This window comes from Mus pahari, chromosome 22, assembly GCF_900095145.1.
Source record: "Mus pahari chromosome 22, PAHARI_EIJ_v1.1, whole genome shotgun sequence".
NCBI classification, from domain to species: domain Eukaryota; kingdom Metazoa; phylum Chordata; class Mammalia; order Rodentia; family Muridae; genus Mus; species Mus pahari.
Genome location: NC_034611.1, coordinates 21,131,514 through 21,149,886, shown reverse-complemented (window position 1 = coordinate 21,149,886; position 18,373 = coordinate 21,131,514). Strand labels below are relative to the sequence as shown.

Here is an 18,373-nt window from a genome sequence, read left to right as displayed (position 1 = left end):
AAAAAAAAAAAAAAAAATTCAAGGTCCTGCTCATGTACATAGCAAATTCTAAAATAGCTTAGCCTAGGTTAAAGACCCAGCTTTAAATAAATAAATAAATAAATAATAAATTTTGAATATTTGGTGAACTTGAAAAGGTACTACATGATTCTGCAATTAACTTTGCAAAACACTAACGTAAATAAAATTTCATGGGAACCTTACTATAAAATTTTTTAAGCTCTTTGTTTTATTTTACATGGGGACAAAACATGTCACTCAATGTAATATACCCATCAAAGTTATTTAACTACAGCTTCATTTCATCCAAGAAGGTACATTCCTTGGAAAACATTTTGGAATGTATTGTTTTTAAATACAAAAAGTATTTAGCATAGTGTCTGGTATGTATTAAATATTCATGAATTGCCACTTGTTTGTTTAATTTTTTGGTAGATTTAGGTTTGGTTTGTGTCCAAGTTTCCTACAGCTTCTAAGCTTGTTTTTCAAGGCAGGTAGGTAGAGAAAAGTATTTCATTTTCCGTCTAGAAACTTCTCTTCCTATATCTGTTTAAATTCTCATTTTTCCGTTTCCCTCAGGTTGTGGGATTCAAAAACTTAGCGTTAATGGATTCATCCTCCAGCCTTTCTAGAGACCCGACAGACTACACAGCTCCTTACAGCCGCATTCTGAGATATGCCGTGGCGACTGCTATCTGGCTGGTGATTGGAATAATACAGGTAAATGGCATTGCCAGTTTAGAACCCTGCTTGTGTTCCTGTGTCTCTCAGATGCTGAGTTCTACGGCAGAAAGAAGGTGGCAAAGCTCTCTATATTGATTGTATCATGACCCAGGCATGTGAGAATCAATAACTACTTTGTACACGCCAACTACTGCGTCTATATTTCAGCCTGTACAGACGGGTTAGTCAGCATCCTCCTGTGACAAGCCAGGAGACAGGAGGATCTGGAGGGTTGACCAGTTGCTAAAGGTTACACACATGGGGATGGCAACACTGGATTTTGAACCCAGGCAGTTTGGCATCACAGTTCAATTTTTAACACTTGTGGACTCTAAAGGGACTCTTTTTAGAGACTCAGATCCAGGGCAGATGTGCACTATATTTTCTTTCTATTGTTGAGATAGATATAGATATAGGTATAGATATAGATATAGATATAGATATATGTAATGTATATTTTGTTTTTTCGAGACAGGGTTTCTCTGTGTAGCCTTGGCTGTCCTGGAACTCACTCTGTAGACCAGGCTGGCCTCGAACTCAGAAATCCACCTGCCTCTGCCTCCCAAGTGCTGGGATTAAAGGCGTGCGCCACCACGTCCAGCTCTGTTGTTTATATTTTTATATGGCATTTCCTTTACCTGTTTGTTTAAATTATCATTTTCCTTTGGATTGGATTCAAGTGGCATTCCACAGCCTGAGGGTGGACTTTCCCTCCATCCTGAGAACTGATTTTTGGAATTTTTTGAGCATTGGTGATACTGTTCAAACTTGAAGCTACAGGACTGGAGCTAGTGAAAGCTAGTAAACTTAATACCAGGAGAGAGGACACACATATGATAAAGTTTGAAATAAGATCCTTTGATGAGTGTGGGTTTGATGTTTGGAAGTATTGTGCACAGTCCACTGTGTTTTGTGAACATGGCTACTGAATCTGAATTTAAAATAGCATCATTGGAGGGAATAAGCGTTTCCCATTTCATGAAATGTAACAAGAAATATTCCTTCCCCTTCCACCTTCCTGTGGAAAAGAAGAGTAGAAGCCATAGTGTCAGCTTGCTGTTGTCATCAGGACCAAGGAGCCTGCTCTCTGCCTTGTGGAGCCTCCGGCCCTGAGCCATAACAGCTGATGGGTTTATAGGAGGGAATTAATTGGCAGTCTAGTTTTTTCCTCTCCCTTTTTAAGTTTTGGGGCAGGAGAAATGACTCAGTGGTTAAGAGCACATTCTACTTCGACTCTGTAACTGTGACATACACCAATGACAAAAACATCTTAGGGGACAAAAGATTTGTTGGACTTGTACTGCCAGGTCACAGATGATCACAGAGGGATATGAGGGCAGAAAATCCAGCAGGAACTTGAAGCCTCCCTGTGCAGCAGGCTGCTTGCTGGCCTACCCATGAACTCATGCATGACTAGGTTTCTCATATAGCACAGGACCACCTACCAAGGGAATGGTGCTGCCCAGAGGTAACTGGGCTCTCCTACATCAGCTAGTAATCAAGGCCATCCCCAGCAGACATGCCTACAGGCCAATCTGACCTGGGTAGTCCCAAATTAACCTCCCTTCTCATGTGACTCTGGGTCATATCAAGTTTGTGATTTAAGCTAGCTAGAATCACCTTGGTTCTCCTGCAGAGAACCAGAACTGCAGTTTCTAGAGAATCGTTGGCCTCTCTGGCTTTTGTAGATACCTGCATGCGCATGCACATATGCGTGCTCACCAGCAGATGCACACACACACATTTAAAGGAAGTAAAAATTTTCAGACAAACCAAAAAAGCATAAAACAAAAAACAAAACACCAAAGAGCCTTTGTGAAGTACCATTCAGTATCTTCTTGGCTAGAAGTCATTCTGGTGGCCATACCTAACTGTGCTGATGCCCTTCAACTGGGCATCAGTGTCCCCTGACCAAAGGACAGGTCTGTGGCTAAGAAGAAAGGGGAAGGTGGCTAGGACAGTAGCTGGCATTCTTGGCACCGCCTAACCTCATTTGTGTTCCCACTTTGTCTTCAGACCTTTCTGTCTCTTCTAAGGTCATTCCTCAAATATCTGTGAGCTCCTTTGCCTGTTCAAAGTGGGTCTAACTGTAAGGGGAGATTCTGTTATTAAGATCTAGTTCCATAACTAGTTCTTGATTTGTCAATAAAAAAGGCCAGGAGCCAATTGCTGGGCGCAAGGAACAGGTGGGTCTTCTGGTCCCAAGAGGAAAAAGGAGATGCAGGAAAGTAGAGAAGGGGCCTTTCTGCCATGCTTTGGAATGAGAAGAATGTAGCAATCATGTAAGGTCTCTGGGCAACTAGGACCTGTGACTTCCACTATGGGCAGATTGCCAAAGATTTTTGGCAGGGACTGGGTAGAACAAGCCACTAAGATTAGGGCAGGAAGAGAAATGGAGATAATAAATTGGTAAGGGCACACCTTTCCAGGTGGGAGGTATCTACACCCAGCAGTTGTGCTTAGTAGGCAAGTTAAAAGTTAACAGCTGTGTGTGTGTTTTATCCACGGATTCAAGGGTCTCGGGAATGGGCTGGTAACTCAACCCCTCCTGGAGCAAAGGTGGGTATAAAGAGAAGCTTGGTCAGGATTGGCAGCAGCTATCCGGCTATCCAGGAGCTTAGTTGGGTAGAACAAAAGAGAGCCAGGAGAGGCTTGCCAAGGTCCCAGGTGAAGGCAATAGTGTTTTAAAACTACACATAACATCTAACTTCTTCACAAGTGGGCCTAACCTCTTCAAAAGTGGGCCTGACCTCTTTACAAGTGGGTCTAACCTCTCACAAGTGGGTCTAACCTCTTCACAAATGGTCTAACAGGCAGACTTTAGTGTTCACTCCTTTTATATTTTAAATCTTGACTGTCAGTATTTTGTGTTATTTAAAAGTATATGTGTTGTTGTTGTTTAGTTTAAGGACATACTATAAATGAGCTGCTATGGAGTCTCTAAGCCATCCTTAGGTTCAAGCATGTTTTATGTAATAGACACTATTGAATCTGTGTGAAAGCCCCAACACTAACAAAAGCTTACTAGAGGGTGACAAGTGCTGTGAAGATATTTTACAGGAATGTGAGATAGCTAACATAGTAGAGGTTAGGATAGGAGAATGGAGGGGAAGGTCCAAAAGGTCATGGTTAGTCATGAACTCTTGACATAATTCTAAATCTTGCTTCCTTTGAGGATAGACTCAGAACAGACAAATGGGATTTTATCCCATGGGAACTTTTAGAGGCCACTGTGTTCTTGGTTGGAACTTCTGCTTTCTTAGAACACTGCACTGTGGTTATTAAGGACGGTGGGCATCCTGAGGGAGGCAGCACGTGTGACTCACTGTGACTTACTGTTTCAGGTTGTTTTCTTTGCTGCCTTTTATGAGAGATTCATAGAAGACAAAATCCGGCAGTTTGTTGATCTGTGCTCCATGAGTAACGTGAGTATTTTCTGATAGCATCTTGCAATTGTTACTTTTCCACTTTGGAAAGACACAGGTATGTGTAGAGAAGTACTAGAGTGCACGCACATTTCACCAAGCAGTTCTAGGGCAAGTAAGTTCTAGAGCAAGTAAGTTCTAGAGCTAGTAAGTTCTAGAGCAAGTTGGCTTGTGATGATTGGGATGCTAATCTAAATTTCAACCAGCTGTTAGTGTGAAGAATAGATATACTGTCCCACAAGTTAATACTCCTGCCTTACTTTTTTTCTCCTTTATCTGCAGTTCTTAATTGTGAATAATTAACGATTCATTCATCCTACAGCCCCTGAGGTTTTTCATGCATTCTTAGAAAACAGCGCCACTCTTCTTTCCATCAACTTTACACAAAACAACATTATTTTCCTTGCTACTTTGGTTTACACATCATATACTTCCTAAAATTCAGTCCTTGTTATTTTGGGTAAAGAAGGGGCAATCCGAACAAAAATGTACTGGGTAGTTTTTTGGAGAAGCCCCTGATTGCTCCTTTTCCTTCTCTTTCTGCAGGTGTCAGTGTTCCTGCTGTCCCACAGATGTTTTGGATATTACATTCATGGGAGGTCAGTCCACGGCCATGCAGACACTAACATGGAAGAAATGAATATGAACCTTAAGCGAGAGGCGGTAAGAACAGATTCTACATCTTCTTTAAGTTGGTCATGTAATCTACACAAATGACTTTTGAAAGTTGCTGGGTTACCAAGTCATGGCCTGAGTGTGAACAGAGCCTGGGTCTGTCCTGTGGCTCCCACGTGAACTTACACTTCAGAGTAATCAAGTGCAACAGGAAAGCTCTTCCTCAGCAGGGAGAGAAGGAGGACATCAGAGTTAGGCGACCACCATTTCACTGTGACTAATAGACGGATGAGAGCAGGCTACAGTCATCAGTGGATCTAAAACAAGTGCGTGCCAATGGCAGACTCTAAGGCAGGGTCAGACTGACATGACCTGGACACAGTGACTCCTTTTAGTAAGTTAAATATGAAGCAAGCTTACACTGTACACTTATTGCTATGATGTGAAATTTGAGCCTGAAGGTAACCAAATCTCTAGATGTAACCACAGTTTTATAGGAAGTTAGAAGACTAGAAGAACAACTTAGACAGAACTGAGAGAAGTACTTAGCACATCCAATGTGCAGAGTGCCACTGAGCAAATGACTGCCTTTAACAAACCAACAGCATAAAAGGAGAGGAGGGCTGATGATGGGGGAGAGGAGATGCCAAGCATGAGGGACGCTAGGAAACAGAGCAATGCGGCTCAAGATATGGACTTGAAAAAGGCTGATTTAATGGATTTGCTGATAACTTATAATAAGCGATAATAACTTCTGCTAGTTATAAAAATGACAGTGGTAGTTGTTTTATTAAGTCCTTATTAGAAATTCACAAGTGAAATGACAGGATCTGAAGTCTGCTGTAAAATACCCTAAGAAAAAAGAAATCTGGGGAGATAAATGAGACAAAGATTAGTTAAATGTTGGTAATGCCAGAGCCTGAGCGAAGGCTGGTTTTCTGCTCTTTCTGTTGTACACCCTAAGAACTTCCTCAAAAAGAGAACAAGGGGTGCTACAGCCTTAGGGCTCACCCAGCCCATATCTGCCACTTGGGGAACTTAGGAACTAAACCCTTGCTTAGCTCTTAGAAGTGACCCTGGGCTGGAAGATTACCTGTAATAATTAAAACCATAAGCCCCTGGGAAAAAAGATGTCAAAAAAGAAGCCTTAGGAAGTGAGTAGCAATTTATTTACCTTACTATTGTAGGACATGTGTGTCAGTCATAAGTAAAAGATGGCAAATTGGGGTAAAGTGCACATAGTTAATATGTCAGCAATATTGATATCCAAAACCATGGTTTTCCCTCTTCAACTTACCATACTTTTTAAAGCAAATAGTTAACAAAATGGGCACCCATAAAACAGGTTATCAGGACTATTTTTACAAATGGAAAATGTTTTGAGTAGTACATGCCAGGAACTTCTTGGGACTGTCTAGTCTGACTGATTATATGGATTTTAACTTGAGGAAATTCAAATTATAGTAGCTACTTAGAGTCAGGATTTTTACACGAGAAGAAAACATGTGAACATTTGAGATTATTATGTAAGTTGGTTTATATTTATAATAAAATCTCTGAAGTTAGTGCTTAAATATTTTATATTAAAGATGGGAGTCCATTGTCCTCATGTCAGACAATAAGGACAATTTTAGTGGCAATGACTTTGAAGAGGAGGAGGAGGAAGAGGAAGAGGAGGAGGAGGAGGAAGGCATAAGTATCTTGGAAAATGCCTAGGAGGACTGAGGAGCAACCGAAGGTCCACAAGAATCACTGCTTCACACATAATTCACAAAGGAAGACCTTTGCTTATCACAGGGAAGGAACTCAAGACCTGAAAGAGCCCCATCATTACTGGCTTACCTGCCAGATGGAAGCTATGAAGACTGGGGATTCATCAAAACCCACTAGCAGAGGTGTCAGATTGTACCTAGGTGCCATTTCTATGATATCACTTTTTATATGTAGATAAAGTCACCCTTTCTACACCCCCCCTCAAATGGTTTATAGACTATGTACTGACATAGAAAATTGTTCAGGATATGTTTAACAAAGAAAAGTATGATTCCAGTTTTGCCGTTGTTGTCACCTGTGTTTGTGACTTAGAAAAGAGCTGAAAATATATTTAGTCCAGATGTTGAAATTTATAGCTAGTCTTCTTTTCTTGGTTCCTCTTCATAGTTTATACAATCTTCATTCTCCACAATTGCCTGTACTTTTTTAATTAACATTTTAATTAAAATAGAGAAGCTCATTATATTTATCTTCCTTTAAGTTTGTGGAAACCAAAGGCTGTACTGCTCACTGACTGGGATCAGATGAAAAAAAGTAGCAAGTTCCGAAGTAGGTGACCAGATCATAACTTTCACTTACAAACATTAAACAACAGTAAAGTTATCACCATGAAAACTAAGAATACCAAATATACAATGGACTCAGTGGTTTAAGTTGAGCAGAGTAAAGGAGGAGACAGGGAAGCTGGAGTGAGAGTAGAGAGGGGTGTGGTCAGATCTAGCCAGTGCGGAGCCTTGAGCAATGCTCGCCTTTGTCGCAAGTACAGCATCAACAAGGTTGCACTAGCTTAGTAAATCTTGTAGCATGTGGTACACACTGAAGGAAAATGGTATGCTTTGTTTTTTGGGTTTTTTGTTTGTTTGTTTGTTTTTGTTTTGTTTATTTTTTAGAGAAAGGCCTTTTGCAATCATTTCTGTCTTAATTTAAACCCTTACTTTTTTTTTTTTTTTTTTTTTCAGGAAAATTTGTGCAGCCAAAGAGGTTTGGTGCCCAACACGGATGGGCAGACATTTCAGATTGCAGTGTCTAGCCAGATGAGGCAACACTATGACAGGATTCATGAGACTTTAACTAGGGTTTGTATAAAGTATTGCTCACATGTGTTTTACCATACTTAAGGTCCTCTCAATTCTAAAGCGTAAGGCATGTTATGTTTATGTTATGTTTCTCTCTTGCATATCAGAGAAATGGCCCTGCCAGACTGCTGAGTTCATCAGGGAGTACTTTTGAACAAAGCATAAAAGCATACCACGCAATGAATAAGTTCCTTGGCTCTTTCATTGACCACGTATGTATTCCGATGTCTGTATGCAAGCCCATGGTTGCCTGCTGATTTTGAAAAGTTAAATGGGAATTCAGTTATATTTTCAGTCAGCCATGTCAGAGAACTCCATGTTTTTATTTTCTGTCACATTTAATATTTAGGAATAATATTTTTTTAAAAAGCATTTATAGTCACTAACAACTTATGGTTTAGACATAAAGTTAGATTATCTAAAAGAAAATTGTGATTTTAATGTGCCCATTAGCAAATGATGACTTCCCTTATATATGCCCCATAAAACTCTATAGTAGAGTTTTATACTATACTAGAATTTTATCTCATCAAAATGTTATTTCTCATTGAAATCCTTATACTATGTTTTTTACATGACTGTCTTCTCTAACTAGGTTCATAAGGAAATGGATTACTTTATAAAAGATAAGTTGCTTCTTGAAAGAATCCTTGGGATGGAATTCATGGAGCCCATGGAGAAAAGCATCTTCTACAATGGTGACTCCTTATGTCCCTGCTGAGCTTGGGGGAGGCGGGGTGCTGGCAGTGATTTTTTTCACTGATTTTTTTGTAATTTTATATAGAAACAATGTGAACTTAAGTCAACCTGATGGAACTATATCTGTGTTCCATGTTATTTTGATACACACACACATACACACACACAAATACAAGAAAGTAAAGGGCCACATTCTGCATTAGACATAAAATAAATATATTAAATTCAGATTTTAGTAGAATATTCATTTAATGATAGACTTATAAAATATCTAAAGAATACTATGTGGTTTATCTTCCATATCTAGTTCATTTTTAGCCAAAGTCTTAAAAAATGACTTATGCTAGTACTAGGAATAATTTTTAAATATTTTATATATTTAATTTTTATGTCTATAGATATTTTGCTTGAATATATGTCTGTGTGCCATGTATGTGCCTGGTACCTACCAGGGTCAGACAAGGGCACTGGAGCCCCCAGTTACAAGACAGTTGTGAACCAAATCAATGGGTGCTAGGAATTAAGCCCAGGTCTCCAAAAGAGCAACCAGTTCACTTAGCTGTAGAGCCATCTTTCAAGCCCCATTTTAAAAAAGACTTTTTAAAAGAATTTGTTTTGTGAGTTTCCCTTTATCTTATAGAAAAAAAATACTTCATTTGCACCAGCAACTATATGTAAATTGATCCATGGAGGTATGAAATACTAAAATTACTTCATAAGTGTGTCATTCCATTATTCTTAACCTGTGTTTTTAAAGGTAAAAAGATCTGTTTTGAGAGTGTCTTAGCAGCATTTGATTTTGGTGAAGACACATAGTGAAAGCCACTGCTAATGCGAAGGCTATGAAGTATGTACACTGGTCCAGTGTGGAGGGTGGGTGACTTACTGTGGCAGCATGGCGCAGGCTGAGTTAAAGAGATGAGCCAGCCATTGGGAAGAGAGCTTCAAAGACTCCTGGCCTTTGGTTTAAAACCCAACTCCACACTCAATATCTTTGTGAACTTCAAAATGTTGCTTAACCTTTCTGATCTTTTAAAGTCCCTTTCTCTGTAAAGTGTGACCTTTAGTATGACCCTTTAAAGGTTTTATGTAATTATCCTATGTAAAGAACCTAAAGCAGAGCCTGTTAGGGGTAGGTGCTGGGTTAGGGATGTTAGGGGACACACTAAGAGAAGGTGTTAGGGTACAGTAGGGAGAGGGTGTTAGGTACACTAGGAGAAGGTGTTGAGTATGCTAGGAGAGGGTGTTGGGTACACTAGGAGAGGGTGTTGGGTATACTAGGAGAGGGTGTTAGGTACACTAGGAGAGGGTGTTGGGTACATTGGGAAAAGGTGTTAGGGTACAGTATGAGAGGGTGTTAGGATAATCTAGGAGAGGGTGTTGGGTACACTAGGAGAGGGTGTTAGGGTACACTAGAAAAGGGTGTTTGGTATATATCACTACTACCACCACCGCTCACAACAACTTTTTTAAAAGAGAAGAGTAGAAGACAAAAATTACCTAGATGTCTAGATGTAATCAGGGTATGCAGAGGAGGATAAGGTTTGAGGGAAAGGACAAAGATTATGTTGTATCTGAAGGTAACTTGAGATACCTCAGAAAAGGTGTCATTAAAGAAATGTAATGTGATGTAAAGAGCAGCTCTTGGGAGGAAGGGTCAGTACACATTTGGATTTTTTGTTTATTTTCCATGGTAACAGGGTCCATAGCACTTATCAAGTCTTTTTAAAAGGTGTTCAAATTGTCAAAAGGACAGAATTGTGTGTTGTGTGCAAAGAGGACGAAACTGTAGATAACTGACACAGGAATTTTCAAATGCTCGTGCTATGACACTATCTCTAAGATTATTTTAGCCTTTAGTTCTACATGCAGAGGACAAATATTCACTAACTTCTCTTTAAAGTCATTCATAGCATATGCATACCATAGCAATTAGCAATGTTTGCTTTGACGTTAGAACTACTACTTCTGAGTTTTTGTGAGTGCTTTGACTGAATTTTTGGACTTGCAATCTTAACACCTTTTACTTAGTGTGATCCATAGCATACTTCATGTTTAATCTGCTGTCACCAGAGGGTAGCGCAGACCTTTTCTGTCACTGTTTAACACATCTTCCACATATTTTTTGTAGATGAAGGCCATTCTTTCAGCAGTGTGCTGTATTATGGGAACGAGGCCACACTCCTCATCTTTGATCTGTTGTTCTTCTGTGTTGTGGATTTGGCTTGCCAGGACTTTGTTTTAGCATCTTTCCTCACATACCTGCAACAAGAGGTAAATCTAACAGCATATCTTGATTTTTTTCTCAAGCAGAAATGTTAGAAGTGGGGGGTATTTATTTCCTTAACAGAATATAAGAGTATCCACTTTCTGTAGGGTTTGGTGAATGTTTAGTATATAATTAACACTACCAAAGGAAAGAGGAGCCACTCAACAGACCCCAGTACACTCTGCTCCTGGGGTCGATAAAGTGCTCTAGGATCCAGTAGAAGGAAGAAGTGGCTTTATCACCTAGGAAGATACTTAACTGTCACCACTCTCCCACATACTAAGAGTGAGCATGAATTTTCCTAAATCCCATTCAGATAGAAGGCGCAAGCACAGGGAATGTGGCCCAGGGCTGTACCCAATTGCACAGTCTCACTGTGTGCACTATTTCAAGAAACGGCATCCAAACACCCTCCTGCATGATGGATGCATAAGTTACTCCATGGTTTATTATTTCTGGATTTAGAATCATAGACAAATTCTGTCCTTACCAAGGAGATATTTTTGATCTTTCCATAGTTTCAGAAGTTAAATTCCTTACATGTTTAAACGTATATTCTTGTGAGCATGAGAAGTATATATTAATTCATAAAACATTTCCTAATATGTGTATTTTAAAATAATTGTATCTAATAATGAAAGTATATCATTCATGATATGAAGTGGTTGGGAAAATTAGCTAGTTTAATTTAGATACTTTAAATTGATTTGCATATTTAATTTTCTTCTTAATTGTTTTGCTTTTCCAGATTTTCCGATTTATCCGAAATACAGTAGGACAAAAGAACTTGGCAACCAAAACACTAGTGGATGAAAGATTTCTGATCTAATCTGTGATTGCAGAACTTAAGGACTCAGTATAATGTGGCCAAGCCCTGATGTTGCTATATTTTTTAAAACTTGTAATACATATTATTCTTCCATTTTTTTTATCTACAGAAAGATTTATTTTTATAGCTTGTAAAATATGAGATATAGTAAAAATACTATTTCCCCATTATGTGTTGTATTTAATTTACTAAATAGTACATTTGCTACATCCATTCCAGTAGTGACTCTTGTGACAGGCCTAGAAGCCTGAAGCAGTCCCGAGGCAAAGAGTTTCACAGAAACTTAGCCTCCTGGAACCTTGGCATTCCCATAGCACGTATGCTTCAAACCTGTCCCCACGTTAGTCTGGTGTATGGATCCATGTGCTCTCTTTCAGTATTGTTTTATTATAAGTGCCTGTAAGGATTTATTTTGACATATAGCTAAGTTGGATTAGCTTTCACCAGTGTTCCAATGTCCTAGGAAGTCCTTGAAGCTGACCCTAAGCTTGGAATTGAGTAAGAATGTTACTTATTCAGTAATACTCAAATTCAGGTCTAGTAGAGTCAGTGAAAATAATCAGGCATTACAATTTACTTGAATAGAGCTAGAAAGCTCAGGGCTAGTCTACATAGTAATTACTTAGAACAATAGCCGAGTCACACGCATACACAGGAATTTACAATGGCCTAGGAAAAAGGTGGGTTGTAGTTTTAGGAGGAACTGTAGTATTATTCATGAAAGGGTTAGCAGAATGGAATTCCCCTGGTGCTGGTTTTTCACTAGGCCCAGAGGAATAGCATTATCAGGTATTTACTAAAAGACCCCTGGTGATGGGTTTAACAATAGACTAGCATTGCATCAGAGCATTCACATGGCTCCTGTGTTTAACTGATCTTAATTAAGGGTTGTTCCTATCTCAGTTGTAAACACTGCATGGCTCCCCCTAGCTTTTTATGTATGCATTTTCTTTGTTTTGTGTACCTTGGCTAATATATTCCCCTAGCTTTCTTGTTTTTCTTCTGTATTAAAAGTCTGGTGCTTGCTTGGAAAAAATGCATTCAAATACAACACTCTCTGTGTGTCCATGTCCATTTGTCATCCACGCCAACTCCTTGCTCGCCTGTAACTGGAACCCTGAGTTTTCCTGCGGATCGAGGACTGAGGTCTGTCTGTAGCATACATTAACACTGACCAGGAGGCAAACATACAAACAAACAAACAAGCTACTCCCATCCACACTTTCTGTGCTCTCCCAGGTCTTGACAGCAGGCTGAACCCAACATTTGCCATTGTTTCAGAAAATGACCTGCCTGCTTTTCCTCACAGTATCAAATCTATTTGATTCTAGGCTCAAAACTACTGTTCTGTTCCATATTTGCATGTTTTACTTATATTCATGGTTAAATAATTTTTGAAAGGTATTTTCAAATTTACTTAAAATTTTAGTTTGCATTATTTGTGACTCAACTCACCCTGTCTGTCAGTGGTCCCCATTAGACACAGCAGGGTGTGGTACAAATCCAGTCCTTTAAGTACCTGGACTCTATGTCATTTACATTTGTTAAACAGAGTGATACTTTTCACAACATAGGATTTTTCCATACATTTTGATATTTTAAAGAGTACTCCTCCAAAGTGTTGCTTGTCAATTATGACTAAATATTAAAAATAATAGGCTATAAATAGATTATCTTATGTTGACCACTTTGTTGAAAGCAAACTTTGACTTCATGAGTCAGTAGATTATTTTCTACTAAGGAAAAAAATAGATTCAAGATACATTTAAAGTCCCTTCCAGTCTGGGCTGGTGTCCTGAGCAGACCTTGGGCTCGAACACCTCAGCCAGTCCCACAACACCCAGAGGAAGCTTTACTCCCAGGTGCTCTAACATGTCCAGGATCCCAGTGTCCCAGAGGCAGCTTGAGCTCTGACATGCCCACAATCTCAGGATCCCAGGATCCCAGAATCACAGAGACAGCTGAACTCTGTGTTCTGACACAACCAGGATCACGGGAAGGACAGGCTTCAGTCAGATATAGCAAGGGCAAGTAGCACTAGAGATAATCAGATGGCGGGAGGCAAGTGTAAGAACATAAGCAACNGAAATCAAGGTTACATGGCATCATCAGAACCCAGTTTGCCCACCATAGCAAGTCCTGGATACACACTAGAAAAGCAAGATTCGGATCTAAAAATCACCTCTCATCATGATGATAGAGGACTTTAAGAAGGACAAAAACAACTCCCTTAAAGAAATACAGGAGAACACAGGTAAACAGCTAGAAGCCCTCAGGTCAAGATGACCTTTAACTCCATGCTCAGAAGCTTGTGTCTGTTTCCTGTATGTAAATATTAACCGGCATCATCTAAGGGGAAGTTCACGTCACGTAACAGGAAGCAGGAAGCAAAGCAGCTTAATGAGCATGCGCCAGGTCTGCCAGAAACAGCTGGGAGTTCAAAGGAGAGGTTATTCACTTACCAGGAAAATTGCTACATCTTTACCAGGTATAGTATTCTTGGCTCACTATTTGGGGTTTCCCAAAGAGTAATTAATATGCTAAGAATCTATCTTACTATACAACAGGAGTGGGGCGAGGGTAGCTCAGCGGTAGAAGACTTGCCTCGTGTATTATTAATCTTGCTCCTCTAGAGGAACAGAACTTACAGAATGACTGTATAAGTGGGAGAAGTAATTTGAATAGAATCGACATACTGGTTTTGTTTTATGTTTTTTTTCGTTATACTATGATGTGTCAGCTCCTTAATCTTTCTTGCTAGGAGATCCTGCTCCTAGAGTCAGTTCGTAGAACTAGAGAAGTTAGGTAGAAGCAAGCCTGGGAGCCAGGCGTGGTGGCATACGCCTTTTATTCCAGTGTGTAAGAGTCACTAAGAATCCCATAACCTCATTGGTACCTTGCTGGTATGTCACCTAACTTCCCTGTTTTATTCTGTATAAAAGTTTGACAAGTTACATTCAGATCCACACTCCCTTGTGTTGCATCTGTTTGTCACCCCACTTTTGCCGACTCTTTGCCCACCTGTAACCGAACCTGAGTTTTGCCCATGGATCGAGGACCCAAGTGAGGCTTGTCTGCAGCAGTCCATCACACAAAGGAACACAGGACAGTGTCATATTGAGAAGATGAGGTTGAAAGAAAGGATAAAAGATCTCTATATCATGTCTCATCTCAACCACATGCAGAGTTAGCCAAGCTAAGTTTCCTGGCTGAATTGGATATGAACCACACCTCTCAAAATCCCAGGTGTTGAAATCTTGGTTCTCAGGTAGTGATGCTAATGAGAGGTGACTGGACCTTGCAAGTCTTGACTTCTCAATGGCTTTACCCATTGATGAATTCATAGGGAATGGGTTATTTGGAAATGGTTATTATTTGCTTCTGAAGGGCCCTTAGCCTCCTGTCTTAGCTTCCTAGCAGCCGTGAGGTGAACAGCTTCCTGCTGTTGCATGCCACCACCAAGATGTTTTGCCCCATCAACCAAACAGTGATTCCAGCTGTCTGTGAAATAACACTACTGAAAGCGAACTCAACCAATCATTCCTTTGAGCTTTCTTGGGTAATTTTTTCATGGTGACTGAAACCAACACACCTCTCCTACCTTCAAATAAATACAGTCAGCCCTCCAAAATCTGAGATTCAAAAATTTAGATATGTGTCAAAATTTCTTTTATGTATCCAAACTGAACACATGTAAACGGAAACACCTTTCCCCTCTTTCTTGTCTCCTAAACAATACAGTCTAACAACTATTTACATTTCACTTACACTGTAGTAGGTATCATGTCACTTAATGCAGGCTTGAAGTACGTTGTGAGATCTGAATGGGTTGTATGTAAGTACTATGCATATGTGTGTGGGAACGTGGTCAGCCGTTTTAATGAGCATAAGAGTGGAGAATAAAGCCAGAGGGTGCCACCAGAATGCCACCAAGATGGAAAGAGTTTTAAAAGTTTATCAGGCATTGTCAGCATTGTTAGAACAGATGAGCTTTCATATTATTTTCTCTACATGGAGTCATCTTAAGCTGAAACTTTGCTACTGACCGTTGTGAAAACTTCCCTGAAATCAACAGCAGGTGGCAGTGAAGAGCAGACTGTTAATAAAAACATGAGGAAGGTGTGTGCTCTCTGGAGCCTCAGAAACTGGCTTCCCCATCTGTCAACCCTCACTTCACTGGCTCTCTCCTTATTGCTGGCAGAGTGTTGGGCAACTCAGCCAACCAGCACACTCTGTCCCCGCTCTTTCTAACCCAGGTTTTGAATTAAACACTAATACTGTCATCTACTGAGAAAGAGAGTCACAGCTTAAGTCTGACCTCAGATCACAGAAAAGCACATTCTCTAATGCTTATAGAATCTCTTTCAACTCATTTTAATGTAATACCCACTTGCATTAAAATAATGTAATTAGGCTATTATGGAGTATTATTATATTGAGTAATGCCCCTTCTATAATGCTATCTCCTAAATCTTAAATAATTCAATGCATATCTTACTGTTGCAGCTTGAAACATCTACAAGGCAATATAATCCCAAAGATTATGAAGCATACCATATTTTCTTGGAGGGACAAGCCACAGTGAGAGATAGCAAGACCAACTAACACCAGAGATAACCAGATGGCAAGAGGCAAGGGCAAGAAAGTAAGCAACAGAAACCAAGGCTACTTGGCATCATCAGAACCCAGTTCTCCCACCACAGTGAGCCCTGGATACCCCAAAACACCAGAAAAGTAAGACTCTGACTTAAAGTCACATCTCATGATGATGACTTTAAGAAGGACATAAATGGCTCCCTTAAAGAAATACAGGGGAATACAGGTAAACNGCTAGAAGCCCTTAAAGAGGAAACACAAGAATCCCTTAAAGAATTACAGGAAAACACAACCAAACAGGTGAAGGAAACGAACAAAACCATCCAAGATCTAAAAATGGAAATAGAATCAATAAAAAAAAATCACAAAGGGAGACAACTCTGGAGATAAAAAAAAAAAAAGAAAACCTAGGATAGAGATCAGGAGTCATAGATGCAAGCATCACCAACAGAATACAAGAGATAGAAGAGAGAATCTCAGGTGCAGAAGATACCATAGAAAACATTGACACAACAGTCAAAGAAAATGCAAAAAGCAAAAAAGCTCCTAACCCAAAACATCCAGAAAACCCAGGACACAATGAGAAGACCAAACCTAAGGATAATAGGTATAGAAGAGAGTGAAGATTCCCAATGTAAAGGACCAGTAAATACCTTCAACAAAATTATAGAAGAAAACTTCCCTAACCTAAAGAAAGAGATGCCCATAAACATATAATAATCCTACAAAGCTCAAAATAGATTGGACCAGAAAAGAAATTCCTCCGGTCACATAATAGTCAAAATACCAAATGCACAAAACAAAGGATATTAAAAGCAATAAGGAAAAAAGGTCAAGTAACATATAAAGGCATAACTATTAGAATTACACTAGACTTCTCACCAGAGACTATGAAAGCTAGAAGATGCTGGCAGATGTCATACAGACCCTAAGAGAACACAAATGCCAGCCCAGGCTACTATACCCAGTGTACTGTTTAGTTTTGTGTCAACTTGACACAGCTGGAGTTATCACAGAGAAAGGAGCTTCAGTTGGGGAAATGCCTCCATGAGATCCAGCTGTAAGGCATTTTCTNAATTAGTGATCNANNGGGGAGGTCCCCTTGTGGGTGGTGCCATCTCTGGGCTGGTAGTCTTGGGTTCTATAAGAGAGCAGGCTGAGCAAGCCAGGGGAAGCAAGCCAGTAAAGAACATTCCTCCACGGCCTCTGCATCAGCTCCTGCTTTCTGACCTGCTTGAGTTCCAGTCCTGACTTCCTTGGTGATGAACGGCAATGTGGAAGTGTAAAGTGAATAAACCCTTTCCTCCCCGACCTGCTTCTTGGTCATGATGTTTGTGCAGGAATAGAAACCCTGGCTAAGACCCCCAGCAAAACTTCCAATTACCATAGATGAAGAAAACAAGATATTCCATGACAAAACCAAATTTACACAATATCTCTCCACAAATCCAGCCCTACAAAGGATAATAGATGGAAAACACCAACACAAGGAAACTATACCCTAGAAAAAAGGATGAAAGTAATCTTACAACAAACCCAAAAGAAGATAGCCACAAACATAATTCCACCTCTAACAACAAAAAGAACAGGAAGTAACAATCACTTTTCCTTAATATTTCTTAACATCAATGGACTCATATTCCCCAATAAAAAGACATAAACTAACAGACTGGATATGTAAACAGGACCCAGCAATACATGAAAATCCATCCTGGTAATTGACCATATCAACAATATGAAGAAAAAAAAAATCACATGATTATCTCATTAGATGCTGAAAAAGCCCTTGACAAAATCCAACTCCCCTTCATGTTAGAAATCTTGGAGAGATAAGGGATATAAACTCTGTTCTTTAAAGTGGTATGTAGAGAAAGCCAGCTTGGAACTCACAGAGATGCACCTGCCTCTGTCTCCTGAGTCCTTTGAATTAAGGTAGACAGCCAACCAGGCTGATGAAATGTATTGCAGAAAGCTTTCCCCCTAAATAGCCAGGAATTGTTTTTCTGGGTAAACCTAGATCACTTACAGGCTTGTGAAGAAGAGTTTCCTGCAGTGACAGACCCTGACTGAAAAATAAACAAAACAAAACAATTGTGGTTCAATCAATAAGAAAAGGACTCTCTAGGGTGGGGCCAAAATCCCCACTGGCATCAAAGGATGTGTTTATCTAATGAATTTGAGGGTCCATAGAGTGGGAGGAGCCAAAGAGTTGGTGGAGCTTTGAGTTTCCTGCCTGGAGAAGATATTGAAGATCTGGTCCCTGAAGAACTGGTCAAACACAGAGAGGAATCTAAACAAGGTAAAGCGACCTACTGTTTGTCAGGTTCTCCCGTACAGAAACTTACTCCAATCAGTTCAGAACACATAG

At 39.8% G+C, this 18,373-nt stretch overlaps 1 protein-coding gene across 1 annotated transcript in view; it reads left to right on the top strand.

The window, feature by feature from the left end:
• The window catches only part of Tmem67 (transmembrane protein 67), a 48,627-nt gene extending 36,826 nt beyond the window's left edge, over positions 1-11,801 (top strand). The window contains exons 21-28 of the mRNA XM_029533409.1: positions 580-720; positions 4,068-4,148; positions 4,695-4,811; positions 7,496-7,612; positions 7,720-7,824; positions 8,208-8,310; positions 10,443-10,585; positions 11,329-11,801. Of these exons, the coding sequence (XP_029389269.1) occupies positions 580-720; positions 4,068-4,148; positions 4,695-4,811; positions 7,496-7,612; positions 7,720-7,824; positions 8,208-8,310; positions 10,443-10,585; positions 11,329-11,409 (888 nt within the window). The 3' untranslated portion in view covers positions 11,410-11,801. The remainder of the gene's footprint in view (positions 1-579; positions 721-4,067; positions 4,149-4,694; positions 4,812-7,495; positions 7,613-7,719; positions 7,825-8,207; positions 8,311-10,442; positions 10,586-11,328) is intronic.
• Positions 11,802-18,373: the final 6,572 nt, after the last annotated feature.